The sequence below is a fragment of the Cucumis melo genome, chromosome 9, assembly GCF_025177605.1.
Source record: "Cucumis melo cultivar AY chromosome 9, USDA_Cmelo_AY_1.0, whole genome shotgun sequence".
Classification (NCBI taxonomy): domain Eukaryota; kingdom Viridiplantae; phylum Streptophyta; class Magnoliopsida; order Cucurbitales; family Cucurbitaceae; genus Cucumis; species Cucumis melo.
In genome coordinates, this window is record NC_066865.1 from 23,858,846 (window position 1) to 23,882,606 (window position 23,761).

Below are 23,761 nucleotides of genomic sequence, written 5' to 3' on the forward strand. Positions count from 1 at the left end.
CTTGAGATTTTATTTGAAATTCCACAACGTTTCTAAGTAAATGTATATAAAATCAAAGGAATTAAAATTCACTATTTATCAATTGTTTCTTTCTTTCTTTCATTATAACCATTATTGGTCACGTAACACTAAAATCAACAAACAAAATAATAAAAACCCAGGATATATATATATATATATATATATATCAATTAAGTTGAAAGTGTACTAGTTGTATTTTTTTTCTTCTGGTTTGTTCCGTGTAATGTCTTGAGCTTGGGATGATGCTTTTCTTGTTGCTACCATGTCGTGCATTCGGCTTTGTGTCTTAACCTTGAATCGTAAAATCCCTTCCTTGTTGTTGTCTTATATATGCATACCTTAAAAAACAATTGGAGTAACTAAAATACTTACTCATCGACAAAATCAATCTTAAAAAAAAAAAATTGTTCCTTATTGATGAACTAATGTTAAACTTTAAAATTGACTAAAAAATCTCATAATATTTAAAAAATTATAGTCGACAATATTAATTAATTGATATAATCGCTAAAGAGACCAATACATTTGATGTCTAAAATTAAATTCTTTTTTAAAAAATATTGTAATAGTTGAAGTTAAAAAGAATATCTTTTTTAAACAAGGTCATTTATACTATCTTTTGGTAGTACCCTAAAAATTGAGGTAAGAAAAAAAGAAGAAGAAGTAATTGGAGAGGCCTAACTCATCCCCACTTGTAAAGACATATCACATGGAGTAGTAACTAATAAGCCATGGGAGCACAGACATTTTCCTATTCATGTCATATACTCGAGGTTTATCATTATTGTTATTATTATTATTATCACTATTACTTTTTGTAAATTTACGAAATGTAGATATGATTTAAAATTTTGGAATATTGTAAGTTGATTCACACTGTTTTTTTGTCTTCTAAGTTATAGAGTATAACGTGCCTCAATTTATCTTAGAAAACAATTCGTTTATATACACGAAATAGAACGGTTCTATTAGATATTAAGGGTGAAACGGGAATTTCACAAGGATTCATTATTAATGGGGATGTCCCTTGAGATGACATTGGTTGTTCCCACAGCTGTTTGTAATTGGAATGGTTTTTTTTTTCTTTTCTTCTTCTTCTTTTTATTTGTTATTTATGAAAATGTATTTTACATGAATTTGGATATTATTGTGAAGTATGTCTTCATCTTAAATCTTGATGGAGTTTTGCCATAATTCTTGATGGATCTGTTCACATGTTATTGTCTTTTTTTTTTCCTTTTGCTCTTTCCACCCATATTTATACCTCATTTTGTGGGACTTTTTTATTTTCTACATTATCTTCGATTTTTATGTTTTAACCTAAAAATGTTTAGGTTTTTTTTAGGTTAGGTCTAATCGTTTCTCTATTATTTTATACTTTTGAAGAAATTAAATTTGACATTTGATTTCACAAGCCTTTGTCGTTATTGGATAGTAAATGAGTGGTTAGGAACCAATTAAGTTGATGAGATATAAAGTAACGTCTAATAATTAAAATTTGAAAATTTATAATAGTTTCGACTCGTGTGATATTTAAAATATCTATTTTTTATCTTCATTGCAAGAGTAATAAATTTATAAACTTTAGATTCTTTTGAACACTTGATTGCTTCTTTTTTTTATCTAATGTATCGCCAAAATTAGGAATAAATTTTCTTTAGGGTTAATAAATTGGCGTATTGTTGACACAAATATTACTTCTAAGATTTGTATTTTTTTCCACTTGAAGATTAGTTTTTTTTTTCTTTAATAGCGTTGAATTCTTGTACTTTTAACATACATACATACATACATATATATATATATATATATATATTATCACCATCAGTTTGTTATAGGATAATTGTGACAACTCTATTTCCTTTAAAAGAACGAAACCAATCGTTTAACTTATGTAATTACATGTTTATTGTTTATCTGAATTAATTATTTAAGTCAACGTATAGCAATTGTAATTCAATATAAAAAAAGGGTCGGATAATAATAAATTTAAGTAGAAAGATGCTCTAGAAATATAAACTATCGATGAGGTTTATGGATTTCGTACCTGGTCAATGAGGTTTCAAATTGACTATAGATTGGTCAAACCATCCAAACTAAAGTGTGTACTACACTTATAGTAAAGTAAAATGAGAGATGAATTTCAATCTACCACATATATTAGTCGGTAGAGCAAAAATAAAGTTTACCCCACCATTATCATTAACTTATTTTATTCTTGTCTTCTCATCACATCACTCGTTACATTTTTTGGACACATCTTACCATTTCAAGGATGTGCCATTAAACTCATATATGCATATGGTCTTTGAGGGGACGTACGATATTTAGTATATAGTTCACATTATATATTACTATTACTAGCATGTTAATGGTGTATAGTTATACTTACTTCCGCCTCACTGTAAAAATACTACATTACTTTCTTAAATTATAAGTGCATCTTAATCAATTTTATTCTTTGTTTTTATATTATGGTAACCTTTATTTCACCTCTTTTGAAGTAATAGTCACATTCTTTCATTCACAAACAGAGCTTATGCTATATATATATATATATATATATATATATATATATATATATATATATATATATATATATATATTTATTGTGTAGTCAAATTGTTTTAGTAGGGTTGGTTTGATCTTTGATCACATGAATATAAAAATCAATCCTTTCTTTGTGGGATATAATTAAATGAATGTCTCCATATGCTTTCAATTCCCAATATGAAATAAAATAACTAATCTTGTAGATTTTTCTTCTTAATTATAAGAAATAGAACATTAATAGCTTTTAAAAAGTCAAAAACTTTTTCTACCCCTTGAAATCCAATGGTAGAATTTAATACAAGGAAGTACATGAAAGGACCTATTAGTCCATGAGTGGCCTAAAAGGCCCACATTATTCATGTCTATGAAACAGTAATACTAGCCAAAAAGTAAATGATTATACAAATATGAATACAATATAGTATATACTATATATATACACAAATTTTTGTTATTATTTATTTCTTTTTTCTTTATCACATTGGGTTAAAACTTATCCCATCAAGGCATATGCTCACACACACACATATGTTAATTCAAAATAAGAGAACTTTTCCAACAAGAAGCTTCATGATATTTTAAGTTAAAGTATTAAAGGAATTGAATGACCAACTTTGTTGATATGACTAAACATGAATATATACAATGGTTAATGAATTAAAAAATATAACTTTTTTTTTTAGTGTGTGTGTGATCAGAATCATGTGTGATGCTTGATTAATTTAAAGTATAATATATTGGGAAAAAAAAACGAAAGAGATTAAGAAAGAACAAACACTTTTGGCTAGAATGTATATGAGCTCAACATATATGAGGTAAAGAAGCACTACTTCCTATTTAACATAGAAAGCCTACAATTGAGGGAGAACATGTGCAAGTGTGTAGAAGGATGTTTCCATGCCTTTATAAAGTTTGAAAAGATTTGTATGAATATAGTATAAACGTCTCTTTGGTTGATAATTATGATTTGGTTTTATATTTTCAATTTACTATCGATGTGGGTGTGTTTGCGATCAATATATGATAAAAGTTAAAAGTCAAAAATATCTCCTACTAATTATAGTAAAAATAAAAGAAAATGATTATTATATGCTAATGATTTTAAGATTTTTTACAATACTTGTGAGATATACATCAAATTTATAGTCTTTAATTTAACAAGACATACTTTAAAGTAAAAGATTTGGTGTCTTGATTGTTCTTTTGCTTAATAATTAGATTAACTTCAACATAATATAAGGTTTTAACTTGATGATAGGTTTAAAAAAGAGTAAGCATTAGTATATCGTTTATAGTCTTTCAAACAACAAAGTTTCTAATCTAGTAAATAAATTCAAAGTATCAAATATATAGATTCAAATTACCATTTTTCATAGGCTTATATGTCCAAAATTGTAACTCTTGACACGTACACTTTTTCGAGAAGAAAACGTGTGTCGGATTCTTATCGGTACAAAATAGATTAATGTTGATTTTTTAAGGAAAAAAAAAAGAAGAAGAGATGATGAGCATCATATGAAATATATACTTTTATTAAGAGTACTCGACCAGCTTTTAACAAGAAGCATCCCTTAAATTCCTCATGCCGAAATATGTTGGAGCAAAAAAGAAAAAGAAAAATTAAGAGAAAGAAAGAGATATATTTTATTTGAAAATCAAAAGATTACGAGTAAAGTAATTAAGGGCATCAAAGTTTAATGTTTGTTTAAGAGAGCACTTAAGAGGGAAAAGAGAGAGACATAAAATAATAAAGATATTATTCATTGTTTCAGAAACCCTAAGTTGTGGAAGTGTGTATTAAAGAGAGAGAGAGAGAGAGAGAGAGAGAGAGAGAGATTAATTAATTAGTATAATAATAAATTATAAAAATTGTACTTTGAGTATTGGAATTGAGGGGCCAATTTGATATTCTAATATTATTCTCCTTTTTTCTTTCTTGATTTGTTCTATGTGTTTGATTCTTAATGGATGTCTAATCAGAATCTATGTCTTAATTTAAATTTGATTACTTTAATTCTTTGTGCTGATTAGGCTTTGCATGCCATGCATGTGGGGTAATTAGTGGAGATGCTCTTCTATTTCCTATTTTTTATTTTGGAGAGGGAGTAATATGATCAATTTGAACAAATTAAATAAAAAAGATTATCATTATTATTATTATTTCCCCATTTGAGTACATATTAGTTAGATGAAGATATTTGGTATCATCTCTAAAGTTGATATGATTCGATTTTGTAGGAGTCTTGTTGGATGTAAAAGAAATCAAAATTCATTTAGTAATTATTTATTTATTTATTTATTTATTTTGTAAAAGTAGGTTTTTTTTTTTTTATCAATTTAATTGTCATGTTTTACATTTTTTAAACAAATTAAAGAGGTGTATTCTTAATCAATTTTTTTTAAAAAAAATTATCTTTTAAATTTTGACTTATTATTATTATTATTATTTAAAAAAAATAAATTTAGAATTGAAAACAATTTTCATAGGTTTGAAAAACTAAAAACACACTAAAAGATTAAACAAATTTAAATGAATAGAACTATTAGTGTCAATGATAATGATGGTTTTTATTTATATATTTATTTGTAATTTAACATTATCATTATTATTAGTTATTAATTATTGTTATTATTATTTAATTAAAAAGTTTTTAGCTTTCTGTTGGAAAGATAAATGTTTTAGTTATATATCAAATTTTCATTTAATCTCTTAAATTAAAACATTATTAAAAATATATTCGAAGTAAACAAAGCTCAACTACTGACACGTGGAATATTATGCAAGTAATCAAAAGATTTGTGGTTACATATTTGTCTATCTCCATTATATTAAAAAAAATATATTATTAAAAATGTAGGATAAATAACATTTTTTGTTTCTAAATTTTCGTTACAATTTAGTCATCAAACTTTAGAGTTAGTGATAAATTGTTTAATTTTGTAGCAATTTAGTCATTTGTTGAAAAAAAATTATTATACTTTAATGACATTTTACACGTGTCCAATCACACTTAACCTTGAAGAAATTTTTACAATAGAATATACATTGTTACAAATTTTAAAAGGGAAAGAATCGTCACTAAAGACTAAATTATTACAAAATTAAAAATAAGCGAACTAAATGGTTACTTACAAATAGTAAAATAGGAATAAAAATGACCTAAACTCATGCTCGACGATACATTTTTTTCTTTCTAAAATTTAAAACGTCGTGTCAATGTTTAAATTAATAATAAAAAAATTACTCAATAATCCTAATTTTTTTTCCTATAGTAGTCAATTGAATAATATGTGTTTCTCATTTTCTCCCATAAATTAAACTAAAAAATTTGAATGTATCTCAAAAGTATTTTTTTAGTTTTGGGCTTTTCCTTCGACTATCCACACAATTCTCTCTTGGGCTCATGAAATAAAGAAGCCCACAAAAATAGATCTCATGGGCCTCTTTATTTGTAAAGAAGTTATCCCATCTATATTTTTGGGCCCATAAGCAAAAAGCCCATTAACTAATATTTACATAAGAAAAAGATGGCTTCTTAGTTCAACTGATTTCTATATGTACTCGAGGACAGTCATTAAGTTTAAATTTTACGCTCTAATTATTTTTTAAAATTAAGCATATAGACTTAATTTAAAAAGAAAAACCAAAACGATTATCAAAACGGAGGTTAATTGTTCTCGCTATTTAATTGTTTAATTATTTTTGTAAGGTTTTTTACTTTTTGCTTTTTTTTTTTCCGACCCTTTAGCCTTTATTTGATTGCAAATTTGAATCCAAATTCAAATTGGATTATTTAAATTATCCCCAAAAATATGTGCAATATTTTCTCCTCTCTTTCTTTTTCCTTTATTCCCTTTTTTCTTTTTTTCTACCCCTTTCCCTTTTCTCATATTATCTAACGTTTGTTTATTTTCCCTTTCTTTTTGTTCAAATTTGAATCTAACTTTTTGGTCAAACAAAACTATATGTTTATATTGTTAGTGAGTTTTTTTCACGAAGGTTTTTCTTCTTCCACCATGCACACCTTCCAATGTTGTAATATTGTGTTATATTATATTATGTAATCCTTAATTACGATATCGAGTAAATATTTAGCACAAAATTTAAAGATGGTTTAGATCTCTCGATAAGATTATTAATTCTAATGAAATTTTAAGTTTTTTTTAAGAATATTTAACGTGTTTTAAAAAAGGTATATTATTATTTCAAGTTTTGATTTTTAAAATTTTTATTTTATTTTCAAAAGTGTTTTTCTTTATTTTCTCTATAAAAAATACCTCTCTTTTTTCAATGCGATGTGGTTTGATTTGTTTATATTTTATTTTGTATATTTTTTTCAAAATTTTTATTTTGTTGCTTACACATGTATATGTATATATGTGTATGTTATATGGGAAAGTAATATATTAAAAGTGTTATCATTTGCATAAAAAGTAAAATCAATTAAAAATATTTTACTGACGTGAGCTTTGTTTAATTGGTATCTATATGGTTCTCGAGGAAAAGAGGTCTCGGTTCAATTTTTCCCTCTAAGATTTGAATTTGGGTTGAAAGGAGACTAACCACTAAGCTAACTATAAATATTAAAAAATAGATAGTTTTATATTATATAAAGACAATAAAGTTGAGGGAGTCCTTGAGCCTATGCTAAATCCGCTGATGATTCTCCCACCCATATTGTATTTAAAAAGATCTCTTTTAAAACAATAATAAAGCTTGCAAATGGTATATCTATCACCTCATAGAGTCTAACATTAATTAATATAACAACTTGTATTTTAAGTATGAGCTTTAAACATGTTTGAAACCAAATACATGTAAACAAAACAACAACAAAAAAACAACGTCATATATCCAAAACAGCAACATGATCAATGGCAAAAAATTATGCAATAAACATATATTTGGCAAAATTGATAGAAAAATTAACCTTTAATTCAGATCAAGTTAGAATCTATATTGTCTCCACAAAACAACACGGGTTTTTTCAACATATTACATTGTTCTCACTCGCATGTTTCTTAGAAAAAAATCCAAACACCAACTAACGTCTGAATTTCTTATGATTGGAATTGAAAAAGAAAATGTATTTCATTGGTATAGGTAATGCTTTCATATTCTTAGAATTCCTCTCGTTTTGAATATGATTTCGAATCATTCACATCCTCTTACTGTAGCTTTGAAGTATTAGCGTAGAGTCTAAATTAGAAAATTCAAAAGAATACAAATTAGAATAAAATAAGTTTTTAAAAGTGTAGAAATGTTCCAACTCAAATAATTAATTTATAGAATTGTTTGATACTTTAATTTAGATATGCATAGAAGAACTAAGTTCAATGCATAACTAATACTTTTGGTTAGAATCAAGTAAAGAAAATAATTTTTGCAATTAGTAATTCAACAAACCTTCAATTTGTTTTTTTGTATTTGGTTTTGAACAACAAATAGACTTTGTTGTAATCTTGAATTCAAAGCATCAAAGGCAGGTGTAGATATGAGGTGATGTTTTGTTTAGTAATTCAATGATATGATATATAGAAATTTCATTCCTTTAATTTTTTTAATTCGTTAATCTTATAATATTTTAACTATATCTAAAGTGTTGATTAATTAAAAATTCTCGCCTCTATAATAATTTAGGGCAATCAACCATACCAAATTTAAGAAAAACTAAATCAACAACTACGAAAGCCAAAACCAACCATCTAAAAAAGGTTAACTAATCCGTCAAACTTCAAATCAATCAAAAACAATTTAAAGAGAGATAGAATCAAACCCATAGAATCTAATTCAAAATTGATTAATTAGCTACAAGTTTTTTTATTTTTTTTTTCATGTTTTCAAATAATTAATTATCTCGTTTAGTTTTTCATTTCAAATTTGACTGATATTAAAGAAAGATAAAATCCATGAATAAAGGCAAAACCATTATCAAATAAACTTATACCGTTTCGATTTAAAGATCCATTTAAGAAGCACCAATAATGTTGTGGCAAGAACTAATGATGGGCCAAATTAGAGTGGACTATACTTAAGAAATGAAAGAAAAAATAGTTTGGGAAGAACATCATTCACCACACATTGACTTTGTGTGTTTTGTTGTTTTGAAAATGTTTTTGTTGGAAGACAAACATTAGAATCTAACCAAGCAATTCCATGGGACATAGAACTAATAATGACCAAAAACATGTCAACCCTTTGCCTCCAAACACAACACAATAATAAATAGACCATTTCTTTTTATATTTTTGTTTTCATGATTCATTGTTTGATCAAAACCAATTAAAAGATGTGGTTAAATTAGAAGTGCTCCTCTTTATTTATGCTTATCTCAAACATAGGTATATGCATTTTCATGTGCTTTGTTTAACTAATTTTTTTTGGCCTACTTCTTGGCCTTTTCCTAATTTCAAACAAAGCACCCAAATTCCATAATGTCCAAAATGACTCTTATCTAGCAAGTTTATAAGTTTATGTTGTTTTTTTCTCAAAAGTACAATTTGAATATTTCTTTATTTGAAAGTGCTTTATTTTCTAGAGTTTGTTTCTTTCCCATGTATGGTATTTTTGAAATGTGTGGTTGAAAAACAAAACCCTTTTCAAAGGTATTTTTTTTCTCCCTTTTATTAAATTAGTTAAAAGGTAAAGTATCTACAAGGTAAATAATTATACGTATTTGTCTTGTATCTATTTTCTTGGTATATCTCCTCAATCCTCTTATAAAGAGTAACGTAAGAAACTAACTTAAAAGAATTGAAATTTAATTACTAAACTCAATTGATGACATGTACTAAATGGTGTTACTTTTAAAAAATGGTATTGAATGATCTCGCTTACGATAATCATTAGGTTAATTTTTTTAAATATTACTCAATCAAATTAATTACGTGGGAATGATGAATGAAGAAAGAAAAGAGAATTAAGCATAGTCAACTAAAAAATGATTAAAAATATCACATTTCTTTCTAAAATATTTGTTCTTTTCAATCAAGATGTGCTTTCATTGAAACTCAACTTAAAATATAAATTATTCTCTTAAAAAAATAATCACAAATGTTAGCTTTTTTGGTATGAACATATTATTTACTAAGAATGCATATACTATTCTTTCAAGATATAGTACCAGAAAATGTAGGTAGAAAGTTAATTAAAGATCCAACCTTAGAATAGATATCTTTTTAAGAAATCTTTTACAGACATGTTGATATTTTGAATATTAATAAAAAATAAATGAAAAATTCATGTGACTTTTTTTTTTAAAAAAAAAATATTACCGGTATGACTATAATATAAATAATAAACATTTTATAACTTCTTAGAAAGTACAAGAAGTTCATTTATTATTGTTGTGTATATTAATCTTATGCAATTTTTATACAAATATATATCCATGATAACGTGATTTTGTTGAGATTTTAACATTTTCCTTAAACATGAACGTTTTAAACTATGAAACTATTATCAACTACCGATCTCATTGTCATGCAACTTATATATCAATCAAATACTTGATTGAAAATGGTTTTAGTAAAAACAGTTTATATATAAAATGATTTTCATACCATTTCAGTGTTTAGTTTTACATTTTGAAGTATGAAAGTCAGAATGATTTTGAACTCAATGAAATTTTAGTTGAAGATTGGGTGAATAAGATAGGAAACTGATTTAGAAGTAAATCTTTGGTAAATATTTTGAATGGTTGGAAAATGAAAAATAAGTTTTAGAAAAGGTTAGTTAATGGGCCGAGATTCAAGTAGTGTAGTGGGCAGCAACCGCCATTGCATGATGGAGCCACCGTCTTGCCTTAAAGAACCGAACCATCCACGTGCTTGACTAACCTTTACTCTACTGAGCTTGCATGGGGCCACGATGACGTTTTACTCAATACATTTTACGAATAAAATCTCTTTTTACCATCTCCCCTAATACTAACCATTATAATAAATTCGTTCAAACAAATTATGATTACACAATTTGAAAAATATTCATAGATGATGTCCTAAATATTTCTCTTTCTATAAGAAAATGTAGCTTTATTTACATTTTTCATTAAAATTATTTGAAATATATTATAAAAATTTTAAATTTTGGATGGTTCTCTCCTTCCTCTCCCATTTCTCCTCTGTGGGAATCTTGGTTATATATATTACACATAGATTCAAGAGTTAAAGTCTTATTTGATAGTAATTTCATGTTTTATCTTTGTTTCCATAGTTTTCATTTTAAGAATTTTAAGTAAACTAGAATTTTAAAATGCAAACAAACTTTTGGAAATCAAATATACTTACGATTTTAAAAAATATCTATGTGAATTTATTAACAAAATTTATTTACGTGGAATGTTAGTAATAGAATAATTTAATTAGAAAATTAATATTGAATTAACAATTTTTAACTAATCTTTTTACTAAGGTATTGCATAATTATTCTATTCCTAACCATGGTCCTAGAAAAAAAAATTAATTTAGTTAACTTATTGTTATTCAATATTTTATCAAATAAATTCTTTACGAGATCTCGTCGTTTAACAAATTCTCTCATCCAAACAACCTTGTTCCACTATCCACCATGTCCATGCACCAACGAAAGAAGAACGTGTCAAACTTTCTACAATAACAATCATTTCAATATTTTAAATCTCATAATAATACAAAAATTATATAGATTTCATGCATCAACGTTTGGAAGAGAATTCAAGATAATACCAAATAAATTCAAACATAAAACTAATGAATAAAAGTGAACTCCATAGTTAATTCGTAGTGTGAAGAAATAAATAATATAGAGGTATTATTTATTGTAATTTATAATATGGTCGTCGGTGCAAAATCTTCAACTACAAAACTTTAGATAAATTGAAAAGGGAAAAAATATTAACACATTGCTCCAATAACTTAAAATGAAAAAAAAAAATAAAAATGAAATGTTTCGAGTAATTAATAATCGGCCCCACATTCCGTAAAAGCTTTCTTCGTCTCCATTTAATTTAACAAATCCAAAAAATGCTTCACAATCATCACACTCTGTAGCTAATACCCGGTAGGTTTTTCCCCCCTTTCTGCTCCATTATTAGTTTACCGTTTTTCTCACTCTCTTCGGTTATGTTTATTCATTTTAATTACTCTTTTCCTTCAATCCCCATTTTCATTTGGCGTATAACAGTCACAAACGTCATAGCTTCACCAACAACCTGCTTCTTCTTCTTCTTCTTCAGAGCTTCAATGGCAGCATTGGTTTGAAACCACTTTTACCCTTTTTCTTTTTGCAAGTCTATTTGGGTAATCATAACTTTGCTGTTTCTGCTTTTTTAGTTGCTTTTTTAGCTATCCACTACTTTGTTTGAGTTCATTTGAATTTGATACCCCATCGTGCTATTTGTTACAGGGAAATCATTGCAATTTTTTTGTTCTCATTTCTCTTTCACCCATTTGCTTTTTCGACCTGCATTTTGAAATTTCTTGTTCAAATTTGTGAATTACTTTTGCTTTCTTTTCTTCGGGTAATTGTTTGTTTGTTTTAGATCTTAAGCCAATAATTTGCCTTTGTTTTGCTGCTTTTTTGCGCTCTGTTTTCTAGGAAAGTTGTATTTTATATTGTTTGGTTTTTGTTTTCTCTCTTTCTCGTTTCTTGTAATTCTGGGATTCCTTCAAAGTCCAGCAAAGCGAATGACGGAGTAAAGAACAAAAAGAAGCTTGGTTTGGAGTGAGAAGGACTCTCTTTTGTTTCTGAAATATAATAAAACCCTTTTTTGACTAAACTTCAAAAATTCAAACCCTCCGAGTTTTATCAACTTTTCTCGACAATGTCTTTGGAATCTGGTTTTTCCACTTCTCTTTTCCTTCACATTCTCTTCTCCCTTTTTATATTGATTTCAAATTTGTCTGTCTAAGCTATTTTTCTTTTCTTTTTCCTTTTCCCTCTTCTGGGTTCAATATAGTTTAAACCATAGACGCACTGAGGGAGAAACAAGCCACTACAGTTGCAGAAACATCTCGTTCTGTACCCTACAGACCTGACCTCTAATGGAAGCTCTGTGGATTTTCCGCTTCGTTTTGGTTATGGGGTTGGTTTTTTCGCCCATTAATGGCGACCCAGTTGAAGATAAGCTAGCTTTGCTTGATTTTGTGAAGAATCTCCCTCACTCTCGCTCTCTTAATTGGAATGCGGCTTCTCCGGTTTGTCATTACTGGACTGGTATAACTTGTAGTCAAGATGAATCTCGTGTTATAGCTGTTCGTTTGCCCGGAGTTGGTTTTCACGGCCCGATTCCACCGAATACTCTCAGCCGGCTGTCGGCGCTGCAAATATTGAGTCTCAGATCCAATCGTATAACTGGGGATTTCCCTTTGGATTTCTCGAAGCTTAGTAACTTGTCTTATCTTTATCTTCAGTTCAACAACTTCTCTGGGCCATTGCCTTCCAATTTCTCTGTCTGGAAGAATCTCATCTTTGTGAATCTCTCTAATAATGGCTTCAATGGTCAAATTCCTAATTCACTTTCTAATCTAACTTCACTTACGGGTTTGAATCTGGCCAACAACTCTCTCTCAGGAGAAATACCTGACCTCCAAATCCCCCGATTGCAGGTTCTGGATTTGTCTAACAACAATCTGAGTGGGAGTTTGCCTAAATCTTTGCAGAGATTTCCAAGGTCTGTATTTGTAGGCAATAATATATCCTTCGGAAGTTCTTTATCAAACAATCCTCCTGTACCGGCACCACTGCCCGTGTCGAATGAAAAGCCGAAGAAGTCTGGGGGGCTTGGAGAAGCAGCATTGTTAGGAATTATAATTGCTGGTGGTATATTGGGACTTCTGGCATTTGGCTTTCTAATCCTTGTTTGCTTTTCAAGAAGGAAGAGGGAAGATGAATATTCTGGGGATCTTCAGAAAGGCGGAATGTCGCCAGAAAAAGTGATATCAAGGACTCAAGATGCAAACAACAGATTGGTTTTCTTTGAAGGGTGCCATTATGCTTTTGACTTGGAGGATCTGTTGAGGGCTTCTGCTGAGGTCTTGGGGAAGGGAACTTTTGGTACTGCCTATAAAGCAATTCTAGAGGATGCCACCATAGTTGTAGTTAAAAGGTTGAAGGATGTAAGTGCTGGGAAACGTGATTTTGAGCAGCAAATGGAGATTGTTGGCAGTATCAGGCACGAGAATGTGGCTGAATTGAAGGCCTACTATTATTCCAAAGATGAGAAGCTGATGGTTTATGATTTCTTTGGTCAAGGAAGCGTCTCTGCAATGTTACACGGTATGTTACCATCCTAATCCTCAATATGTACCTTGTACCAACTGCTGATGATTGTACTTCCAATTTTTATGCTTGCCATGTTCTAGTCTACTAAAGATTATAACTAAACGTTACAATCCTTCGTTGCATACTCTATTTTGGTTGAATTAGTGAAGAGATTTTAAGCCTTTAGATGACTTTTTCAGATGACTACTATGTAGCTGGGAAAAAGTTTACGATGAAATGTTCACCTGCAGAATCAAACATATGGCTTTAACAACTTCTAATAATGAAGTTCCTTCTAAATTTTTTGGAATGACATTGTGTTAGACCCTTCTAATTAGTTACAGAGATAATATTCTTAGTTGAGAATTCGCCTAGCAAGTTGCAAACAATCGGTGTTGGTTCATTAATTTGGCATTCTTTTACTGAATGGTTCTTGGATTGCGGTGAAGGTTTAGCCTTACTCTATGATCAGCTGCCTGACCCTAGTGGCTAATATAATGTCCTAAAATCAGTTGTTGAACACAAATTTTTCAACAAAGTTGGAGGTTAATTTTCAAGCAGTTTTTCAATATGTTCCAAATGTCTTTGCTTGTTTCTTCTCTAAACAATGAATGCTGTTTTCTCCAGGTAAACGCGGAGAGGAAAAAACCCCATTAGATTGGGACACGAGACTGAGAATTGCAGTTGGTGCAGCACGAGGAATCGCCCGTGTCCATGCTGAAAACGGCGGGAAGCTCGTGCATGGAAATGTGAAATCGTCAAACATATTTCTGAACTCTCAACAGTATGGATGTGTGTCTGATCTTGGACTAGCAACCATAACAAGCTCGCTCTCTCCCCCTATATCTCGTGCTGCAGGTTACCGAGCCCCAGAAGTGACAGATACTCGCAAGGCAACACAAGCTTCAGATGTTTTCAGCTTTGGTGTCGTGCTCCTCGAGCTTCTAACTGGAAAGTCTCCGATCCACGCAACAGGTGGCGAAGAGATTGTCCATTTGGTTCGATGGGTTCATTCAGTTGTAAGAGAGGAGTGGACAGCAGAGGTATTTGATGTAGAGTTGATGAGGTATCCCAACATAGAGGAAGAAATGGTTGAGATGTTACAAATAGCCTTATCATGTGTGGCCAGGATACCTGATCAAAGACCGAAAATGCCGGAAATTGTGAAGATGATCGAAAACGTTCGTCCAATGGAAGCCGAGAACCGACCTTCCACGAATCAATTAGAAAGCTCAATGCTGCCGCAAGCTGTTGAGACAGAAAATTCAACCACTCAGTGAGTTGGAGCCTATTTGTTCTTTTAGTTCCTTCTCATATTTAGTATTTTGCCAAGTTTCTTTCTCTCTCTATCTCCCTTTTTTAGATTTGAATCTCTTCTTCAGATTCTAGTTTTGCAACAGTTAATGAACTCAACTGTTAAACTTATTTTACTTCAACTTGATCTGAGTCGGCTGAAGAAATTCAAATCATATCAGCTTGTTATATAGCTGCAATCAGAGGCCAACATATGGCAATATTTTCCATTTTTTCACAAGAAAAATTTATCAACAACCAGATGAAGGCTTGAAATCTAGTAAATTTGATGGTTTTTTTCTTCTCAATAAATATATATAACTTCTTAATGAGGGAATGGGTTGTGTGAATCAGAAGAAGACAACAAAATTTCAGTCTAATCAATGGTGGAGAATGGAGATAAAGTAAAAGATAAGATTTTTCTTTTACTTTCTTTGAACAAGCTTTGTCCTTCTCAAAGGGAAAAAAAAAAAGTTTTCTTTAAGTACACTTAACTGGGAATGCCTTCCCCACTTTCCCTCCCTCTAAATCCTAACTTTACTGTTTCAAAAATAAAAAATAAAAAAAAAATCCTTGTTTGTCATTGTCTATAAATTTATAAAATATTAATTAACTTTACGATCTTCTTCATATAATATAAAATTCAAAAAACTTGTTGGATTGAAAAAGCAAACACTTAGAAGACTTGGAGTTGGCATTAAGATTTAAGAGTATTCAATCTTTATTTATCGCTAAGTCCACCCAAACCATAGACACCATCTTCAACTATTTAGGAAAAGGACGTAAGAAGATTCTTGAAGTTTTAGTCGATTTTTTTTAAGGAGAGAATATATTATATAGAGACAAGGATTTGTAGTTTTTTTAAAATGGGAAATGGAGAGTACATCTTTGACTCAAGCCATGACATTTTTATTCTTCTTTTTTCAAAGAAAATAAAAAGAATATTCCAAATTATTTTTTTAAAAATCATTTTTTTAAAGAGAGAATAGTGTTTGAACTTCAAAGTCCATCTAGAGAGTCAACTATAAACTTAGGGTTTTGAGACTTCAACATTAAAATAATAAATTTTGTAACTTTGTACATTTTTCCCCCCTAAAACATTACTAATTTTGGTTTGTGTCATAATGCAGCAATTATTTGTATAACCATCGTGTAAATAATCAAAATATTTTTCTTTTCCAAAAAAATAAAATAAAATTATGAACTAAGGATAAGGAAAATCTTTTAGTAATTATGATTTGTGATTGTGTGTGTGTGTGTGTGTGTTTTTTTTTTTTTCTTTTTGAGACTTTGTAATTATGAATTCATGTGGCATTAGCTATTATTAATCATGATTTCAAAGTAAAGTTTAGGGTAAATAATTGGGGGTTTGAAAATGAAAAGAGAGTAATTAACAATTATGATGGAATCTTTTTTCTTTTCTAAACTTAATTAATGAAAAAGAAATGATTTCACTTTCATTTGTCAACCAAGTGAGGGAGGATTAGTGAAAAGTGTAAAGATCAACCTTGAAAATTAAGAATAATATTAGATTAATATTATTTTAGACAAATCAAAAGCATTTGTTAAATTACAAAATTTATTTCCCTAATACAATAATTTTATCTCTTTTAGTTTGTTTTAGGTTTATTTATTTATTTTTATAATATGTAGGTTGAAATTTAGGATATTAACATTTGATTCTCGATCATAAGACTACTTTGGTTATGCATTCAAATTCTAATCTTAATTGCTTCTTTTAAATGTAAGTTCTCTTGACAATTAATCCAATCAATATGTTGTCAATTGAATTAATGATGGCAAGATAAGTAAGAAAACAAATCGAAACATCTTACTTTCTTAAGAAGTGTGTAAAATTGAAAAAAAAAACTCACAATGTTAAACATTTTAAGTACCATCTCAACAATACAAACGAGGACAATCGCAATATTGCATGTGTGTCAACTTCATTGCAACATTCTTCCTCGATGACTCCTTTAATTACTTAATTTCCTTCCGATTGCTTGGTTTCTACAAAAGTAGCAATCACTTATGTGAAATTAATCAATGAAGCATAGAAAAGGTACAAACAATTAAGACCAAGAATTAACTCAACAATGATTTAAATCATTAGTCGATGATGCAATGCTTTTTAACTCGTTGAGTTATGTGTTAGTCTAACTCTATCTATCTTCTTAGACTCTAAACTTCGGAGAGTTAGGGTAATAGAGTTTTAAACTTCCTTGCAAGCTATTCCTTATTCAATTCAAGGAGTTCGTTGGTTCAAGACTAAAAAATGTCATTTTCCTGACATTAACTTAGACTATCAGCCGACTGTCGAACAACTGATATTTATACTAAATAATTTTACTCCTAATAAATTTGATTTACTTTTTGTAATTTTCAATTTCAAATTGCAAGTTCAGATCCTTTACTCATTTATGTATTTAACTTAATAATAATTAGATCGACGGACGATGATTTCACACAACATAATCGAAAAACAAATAATTGAAGTATAGATTAGATTGGTTTTTCTTGATTCACCTACCTTTCTAACTATTATGTTGCCACGTATTTTTATTATCACTTAAACATGTATTTCAACATTAAATAAATATGTCGAAAAGTTTTGCTTAAATATTTTCTAAACTCTAGTTGAACTGACTTTAGAAAAAAATATCTTTTTTTTAAAAAACATGTTTTTATATAAACACTATTGGTAAAGATTGAAGTATATTTTTGTCGTAAGTGAATCCAAACGAACTCTTATGAATAGAGAAAGACGTAATATGAAAGGTGATAATCACTAAATTAGAAGAAACGAATAACAAGAGGATAAATGTGTAGTGAATTTTTTTTACTATCTAACTCGATTACATGTCAATGGTAAAAATATTAGGGGTCGTTTGGGTGAACGGTGGGTTATGGGGGGTTAGGGTTATGATAAACCTAGTGTTAAGATAAACCTAGGATTATAATAAGATGTGTTTGGGGGAAGGGTTATGAAGGAAGTGTTATGATAATGTTGTGATAAGATGTGTTTGGGAGAAGGGTTATGTGGGTAAGATTAAGGAAGAGTTGAGAAAGAGTTAAAGGAAAAGTTGAAAAAGGGTTAAGAAGTGTCGAAGAAAGATTGAGGAAAAGTTGAAGAAGTGTTGAAGAAGGGTTAAGGAGTTAAAACTAGGGTTACATAACCCTTCCCCTTAACGGGGGTTGGATTACATAACCCTAACCCTCCATAGTTCAACCCTTCCCCCAAACGCTCCTTAGGGTTTGAAACATAAATTTAGGGAAAGATTTATTTTATAGAAAGTAATTTAGGAAAATAGGGAATAGGTAAATAGTAATGAGTGAATTAGACCAATCAGATATAAACGAGTCTACGGAGCATACAGTACACGCTGCCCCCACTCTTTTTCACTTTTATATTTATGTATATTTTTTTGGGGAATATATAAAGTGGTTTTTGTAAATAATTGCAAATCCTCTCTTCTTCTTCTTCTTCTTCCTCTCCTTCTTCTTCTTCTTCTTCCTTTCTTTTCTTTTTTTGTTTTTTGTTTTTTGTTTTTTGTTTCTGTTTCCTCTCAGGCAAAACAACAAACACGCAGGAGGATCTCAAGGTGAGCTCTCTTTCTTTCTCAATTCCTTCTCTTCTCCTCTCTTCATTTCCCCTTGCTTCTTTATTCTTCTCCATTTATTCATTCATTCATCCATTCCTTTCTCATTCTCAACTCCAAACGATCTTCAGAGCTTCCACTCTTTTGGATTTTGGCTATGGCTTCGAAACGGATCTTGAAAGAGCTCAAGGATCTCCAGAAAGATCCTCCTACGTCTTGCAGTGCAGGTTTCTTCTCCTTCTCCTTCTGTTTCTCCTTCCTGATTTCCACTGCTTTATTACAACAATTCATTATCTATTTATTCCATTTCTGTTTTCTACGAAACTCGAGCCACTTCTCTTCCCTCTCTATGATCTTCCTCCTTCTACTTCTGCCTTTACTTTTTTTTTTTTCTTTAGCGCTAGTCACTTTGGATAGATCGCTTTATCTCACGTCTTAATTCACAGTTCTGATCTTTGATTTCTCCTTAAACTCTGCTGTATTTGCTATTGGATCATAGTAAAACGCGAATTAGTATTAGCATATGGTCCTTGTGCATGTTTGTTATTGTGTAGAATGATAAATCTTGGCGTCGTATTTAGATGAAATATGAATACTACTATTGTGAAGCTTGTTACTAGTTTCCGTGTGTATTCTTGTAGGTTTAAAATTATATCTCTTTTCTATTCCTAATTATTGATTTTAAGAATAATATCATACGGAGAGAAGAAATCATGAGTGAGCTAGACATGAATCTTTTTGTATTTCATTGCCAAATAAAATCGCATCAGGTTCCAAGAGTATTTATACACAAGATAACTCTCCAGCTGATATGATATGACTAATGTATATTCTCTCTCTAACTAATATGGACGCAGTAGAATATTAACAGCTAGTAATTTTAAGTTAATTTTTCATTAGTTATTTAACACTTGATCAGTTAACTTATTAAGTGATGAACAAAACACATCATTGACTTTGTTTGTTATGCTTATGTTAAATAATAGATAACAAAATGAACGCTGGGACTAAAATACTTTATATATATGTGTGTGTGTGTTTGTGTGTCAAGTAAAAAGACTAACAGATGGTGTGAAATATGCATGAAAGTTCAAGACATTGAGATGTTCAGAATGGGAATGGAAAGAAACCGCCCATGGAAATACTCGAGATAATCAAAGTTTTATGTTATCAGATGTTTATTGAGCCTTCATTTTTGCTATATAACTTTCGAGTTGTGATATATTCGCAATCAGAGTATTTCGGTAGTTAAATTTTTTCATTAAGGATTCTGCATCTAACTTTTTTGTATCATAATTTTCAATTTAATTTGAATTCTTCCTGTGTGAATTGAAAAATTGGGTATCAAGCTTTTAATCCGCCTCCAACATTTAATATTGGGGAATAAGAACCAACTTTGTTCTTACTGATGTATTTATAGCTTAATTCTGTACACCATATCTTCTTAACTGATGGTAAATTTTGTGCTTCATCTTCTTTCCTTGATGAATTTATGTTGGGGAAAGTTTTGCCTCCCTTTGATTAGTACTTCAGTTGATATAACTTATCATAGAATTGTAATGTTCACTTGATTTAATAGTCTGTTGAATCAAAATCATTAGGCCCAGTAGCTGAAGACATGTTCCATTGGCAAGCAACAATTATGGGCCCTCCTGACAGTCCTTATGCTGGAGGAGTGTTTCTTGTCAACATTCATTTCCCTCCAGATTATCCGTTTAAACCACCCAAGGTACTTAGAATTGATATGCTCCATTTACAGACATCTTTTCCCTACACTTCTGCATACCTCAGTTTTTTTTGACAAGGAAACAGACATTTAATTGTGAAACTTGTGAGTTACAGGTTAACTCTTTATGAAGAATATAAACATCTCGTATCCTACTGAAAATTACAAGAAAACCCAAAAACTTGACATCAAATTCTGATGAGAGAAATGTATTCAAACTTTTTTTGTTTGATCTTTTAGAAATAAAAGCCAACCATTTACTCCGTTAGTTGTTTCAGAGAAATTTCTTATAGTGCCATTTTGAAAAAAAATCTTTGGGTTCATATTTAGAATCAAGAAGAAAGGAAAAAGAGATTGTGCCACTGAATTAGCCTGATAAGTCGGCAAACATGTAAAACTATTTAACAATTTGCCTTGATATCGAAGATTAATTTTTGTAAGCAATAAGGTTTCACTTATATATATATATACTGTAAATGTTTTGAGTCATCGGCCAAGTTGGTAATATTGGTTGCGATGAGTCCCCTCCACCTCCCACCCACCCACACTCCTAAGTGGGGGTGGGCAAGAAGTTTTGAGAATTACTAAAAAGTTAAAAAAAAAAACTATCTGTGCAGAATGAAATTATAAGGTTAGAAGCTATTGTTTAACATAGAGACATTTACTAAACTGATATGAATGGGTTAAAATTGATATTGCTAAAATAATTTTATTGCAGCTGTATGTTGTTCTCATTAATGGCACTCCTAGAGTAAAATTTTGCAGTTCTGAACCATAGACATATCTACGCCCTGTCCCTGTCTTAGTGACTAATATGCTTGGGATGCAAGATTTATTGACAAGGAATTCAAAAAAATTTCATGTTTGAAGTAGTTCCAAGTATGAGAGGTAGAGAGATCACGTTTTGGACAGTCTGTTTGAAGATGACTTTGTTGCTTTTGCTTCAAAAACAATGGAAATCTGAAAAATTTATCAAGATCCTATTTTTAAGGTGGCTTCTGACTTAAGTGTAACATGGAATCTTCCACAAGGTTGAATTCACTGGCTGAGACTTGGCCTCTGAATCCTCGACTTTCCCCTTGGAATTAATCCGAGCAACATGAGCTAATTGCAGCCAGATACTGAAATGAAAGTAATTTGTGGAGGATAACATGATCTGGTGACCTAACAAAATGGTAAAGTGGTGTTGGGGATATCTCTATGAAATGCATTTCTTTTGGCATCAGCTAAGCTAGTTGCCTGCGAATTTGAGAATCATCATTTGCAGTGATTCCATCGCTCTAAATACCTAAAAAGTGGCCATTGTAATCTTTCCCAAAAGAACTACTTATGTTGAACTACTTATCTGACCAAAGTTTCAAGAAGATCATAGAGTAAAAAAAAAAAGAAGAAGAAGAAGATCATAGAGTAAAGTGAGCTGGAGAGTTCAGGGTTCTTTTGTTTCCTGTAAATTAGACATGAACCAGACAAGTAAACGCTTGTCTCCACTTATAATTTTCGCCTTCTTTGAACACAAAGCAAGGCAATTCAAGATCACCTTTTGAGTCTTCGCACCTTTGCCTCTTGATTTTTGAGTGAACAGTTTTGGGTGTTTGGCTTCTATTGGGGTGGGGTGCTAAGCTTATAGCTATTATCTGCAAAGCTAGATGGAGACAATGCTTGCAGGACAAAGTAGTCATTTAGATTTTGGGCTACCTACTCAAATTCTCTTGTAATTCTAACCTTCGGTTTGGATTTGGTTGGTACCTGTCTTCCTAACTAATACTAATACCCTTTGTAATCATTCTTCTTAAATGAACCGGTTTAATTATCAAACTAAATGTAAGACCATCGACTCATCTACACTGTTTTAAGTAAGCATCACCTATTTTCCTTCTCTTTTTCCATAAATGAATAATTCGATTTCCCCCTTCAAACATCAGACAGCCTGCTCATTCTATTAGGCTGATGGAGAATTGTCAAATTGTAAACGAGTGTTAAAAACTGACTCGAAGTTCATCCACCCAGTTGTTTTGGGTTGGTCTCAGATGAGATAACCAACTCGGTGGAGTCTACCTTGATTCAATGACCAAGATAATTTCGTGTTAAGTTTTCAATTTCTAACCCATTGAAACTTTGAAGTAAAGTTAAATTTTTTACGTATGTTTTTTCAATTGATAGTGATCTTGGTCATGTTAATTACATATCTCACTGACACTTATACTATTTTGTGTTGTGAACTTGCTTATTCACTTATAAATGTTTATCCCTAGCTGTACTACTTAAGTTTATCTAGTAAAATTATTCACTCAATTTCTCTTAATATATAATTGGCATCTAAAGTTGAATTCATTAACTCATACAGGTTGCATTCAGAACAAAGGTCTTTCATCCCAATATCAACAGCAACGGTAGCATATGCCTCGACATACTTAAGGAGCAGTGGAGCCCTGCATTAACCATTTCCAAGGTTGTCACTCTTTGCATAAACGGATTTTTAAGAGGCGGGAAATACCTGCTGCTATTTTGATTCTTATTTTGATATCTTAAATAAGATATTGTATTTTTTTTTTTTAACTTTCTACTCATTTAGGGAAGGATATCTAGACTGCTTAACAAAACTTTAAAAATAATTTTCCTGGATAAACAAAAGAGGGCTGGTGCATGAAATCCTTGGATGGAACAGGAAATAAATTATAGAGAAAAAATATCAAGTGGATGCTATGGATGATTCGCCAAAGCATGTCAATTAATTCTCATTTTCCTTGTCATATTATCTCTAGTGGGAAACATGTTGGTGTCTACAGGGAATATGAAATCTAATCTATTACTAGTTTTGTTCATAGTGGTTTGGCTTTGTTTTGTAAACTTAAAGACTTGTTTTCTTCATCCATACAATGCAACACATTGATTATACGTATACTTGGTTACATGTGTTTGTACTCCAGGTGTTACTTTCGATCTGCTCGCTGCTAACGGACCCAAATCCTGACGATCCTTTGGTGCCAGAGATTGCGCATATGTACAAGACTGACAGAAGCAAGTACGAAGCAACTGCCAGAAGCTGGACCCAGAAATATGCTATGGGTTAGTGTTTGCTGCTTTGCTCTTTTATTGTTGTTTAGAGGAGGGGCGGCTTCTTTCCCAAATGGCCTTTTACTTGGAATTATATCTTTGAATCTGCTTCTTCTTTTCTCCAGTGGGGTTTAGGTATGTTTCCCTCCTGAAAAAGAACAAAAAACGCTGCCTGTTCTAAAACTTGTTTGTATGGATAAACAAATTTATCTTTAATCTTGAGAGTCTATCCAATAAAAACTTGGACCTACCCTAATGCCCTTCATGCTAAAA

General features: G+C 30.3%; 2 protein-coding genes across 6 annotated transcripts; both read left to right on the forward strand.

The window, feature by feature from the left end:
* The first annotated feature begins 11,595 nt into the window (after positions 1–11,595).
* LOC103482801 (probable inactive receptor kinase At4g23740) lies at positions 11,596–15,285 on the forward strand. 5 transcript variants are annotated; one of them, XM_051089900.1, is made up of 4 exons: positions 11,596–11,614; positions 11,738–11,808; positions 12,513–13,831; positions 14,444–15,285. In XM_051089900.1, exons 3-4 carry the CDS (start codon positions 12,598–12,600, stop codon positions 15,094–15,096), a joined length of 1,887 nt encoding a protein of 628 aa, XP_050945857.1. In that variant the 5' UTR covers positions 11,596–11,614; positions 11,738–11,808; positions 12,513–12,597; the 3' UTR covers positions 15,097–15,285. The 5 variants fall into 5 exon arrangements, with proteins under 5 accessions (XP_050945857.1, XP_050945858.1, XP_016903481.1 ...); XM_017047992.2 differs by lacking the exon at positions 11,596–11,614 and having other exon boundaries at positions 11,639–11,853; XM_008439142.3 differs by lacking the exon at positions 11,596–11,614 and having other exon boundaries at positions 11,639–11,808.
* Positions 15,286–18,544: 3,259 nt separating this feature from the next.
* On the forward strand, positions 18,545–23,761 carry LOC103482803 (ubiquitin-conjugating enzyme E2-17 kDa). The gene is made up of 5 exons (XM_017043381.2): positions 18,545–18,711; positions 18,840–18,935; positions 20,310–20,437; positions 22,779–22,883; positions 23,362–23,761. Exons 2-5 carry the CDS (start codon positions 18,866–18,868, stop codon positions 23,503–23,505), a joined length of 447 nt encoding a protein of 148 aa, XP_016898870.1. The 5' UTR covers positions 18,545–18,711; positions 18,840–18,865; the 3' UTR covers positions 23,506–23,761.

Excerpts from the sequence above, each read along its gene's own strand:
- LOC103482801 (XM_051089900.1), top strand. The coding sequence starts at position 12,598 with ATGGAAGCTCTGTGGATTTTCCGCTTCGTTTTGGTTATGGGGTTGGTT. Across the intron at positions 13,832-14,443 it reads CGTCTCTGCAATGTTACACG|GTAAACGCGGAGAGGAAAAA; the intron begins GTATGTTACCAT and ends TGTTTTCTCCAG.
- LOC103482803 (XM_017043381.2), top strand. The coding sequence starts at position 18,866 with ATGGCTTCGAAACGGATCTTGAAAGAGCTCAAGGATCTCCAGAAAGAT. Across the intron at positions 20,438-22,778 it reads ATCCGTTTAAACCACCCAAG|GTTGCATTCAGAACAAAGGT; the intron begins GTACTTAGAATT and ends TAACTCATACAG. Across the intron at positions 22,884-23,361 it reads CTGCATTAACCATTTCCAAG|GTGTTACTTTCGATCTGCTC; the intron begins GTTGTCACTCTT and ends TTTGTACTCCAG.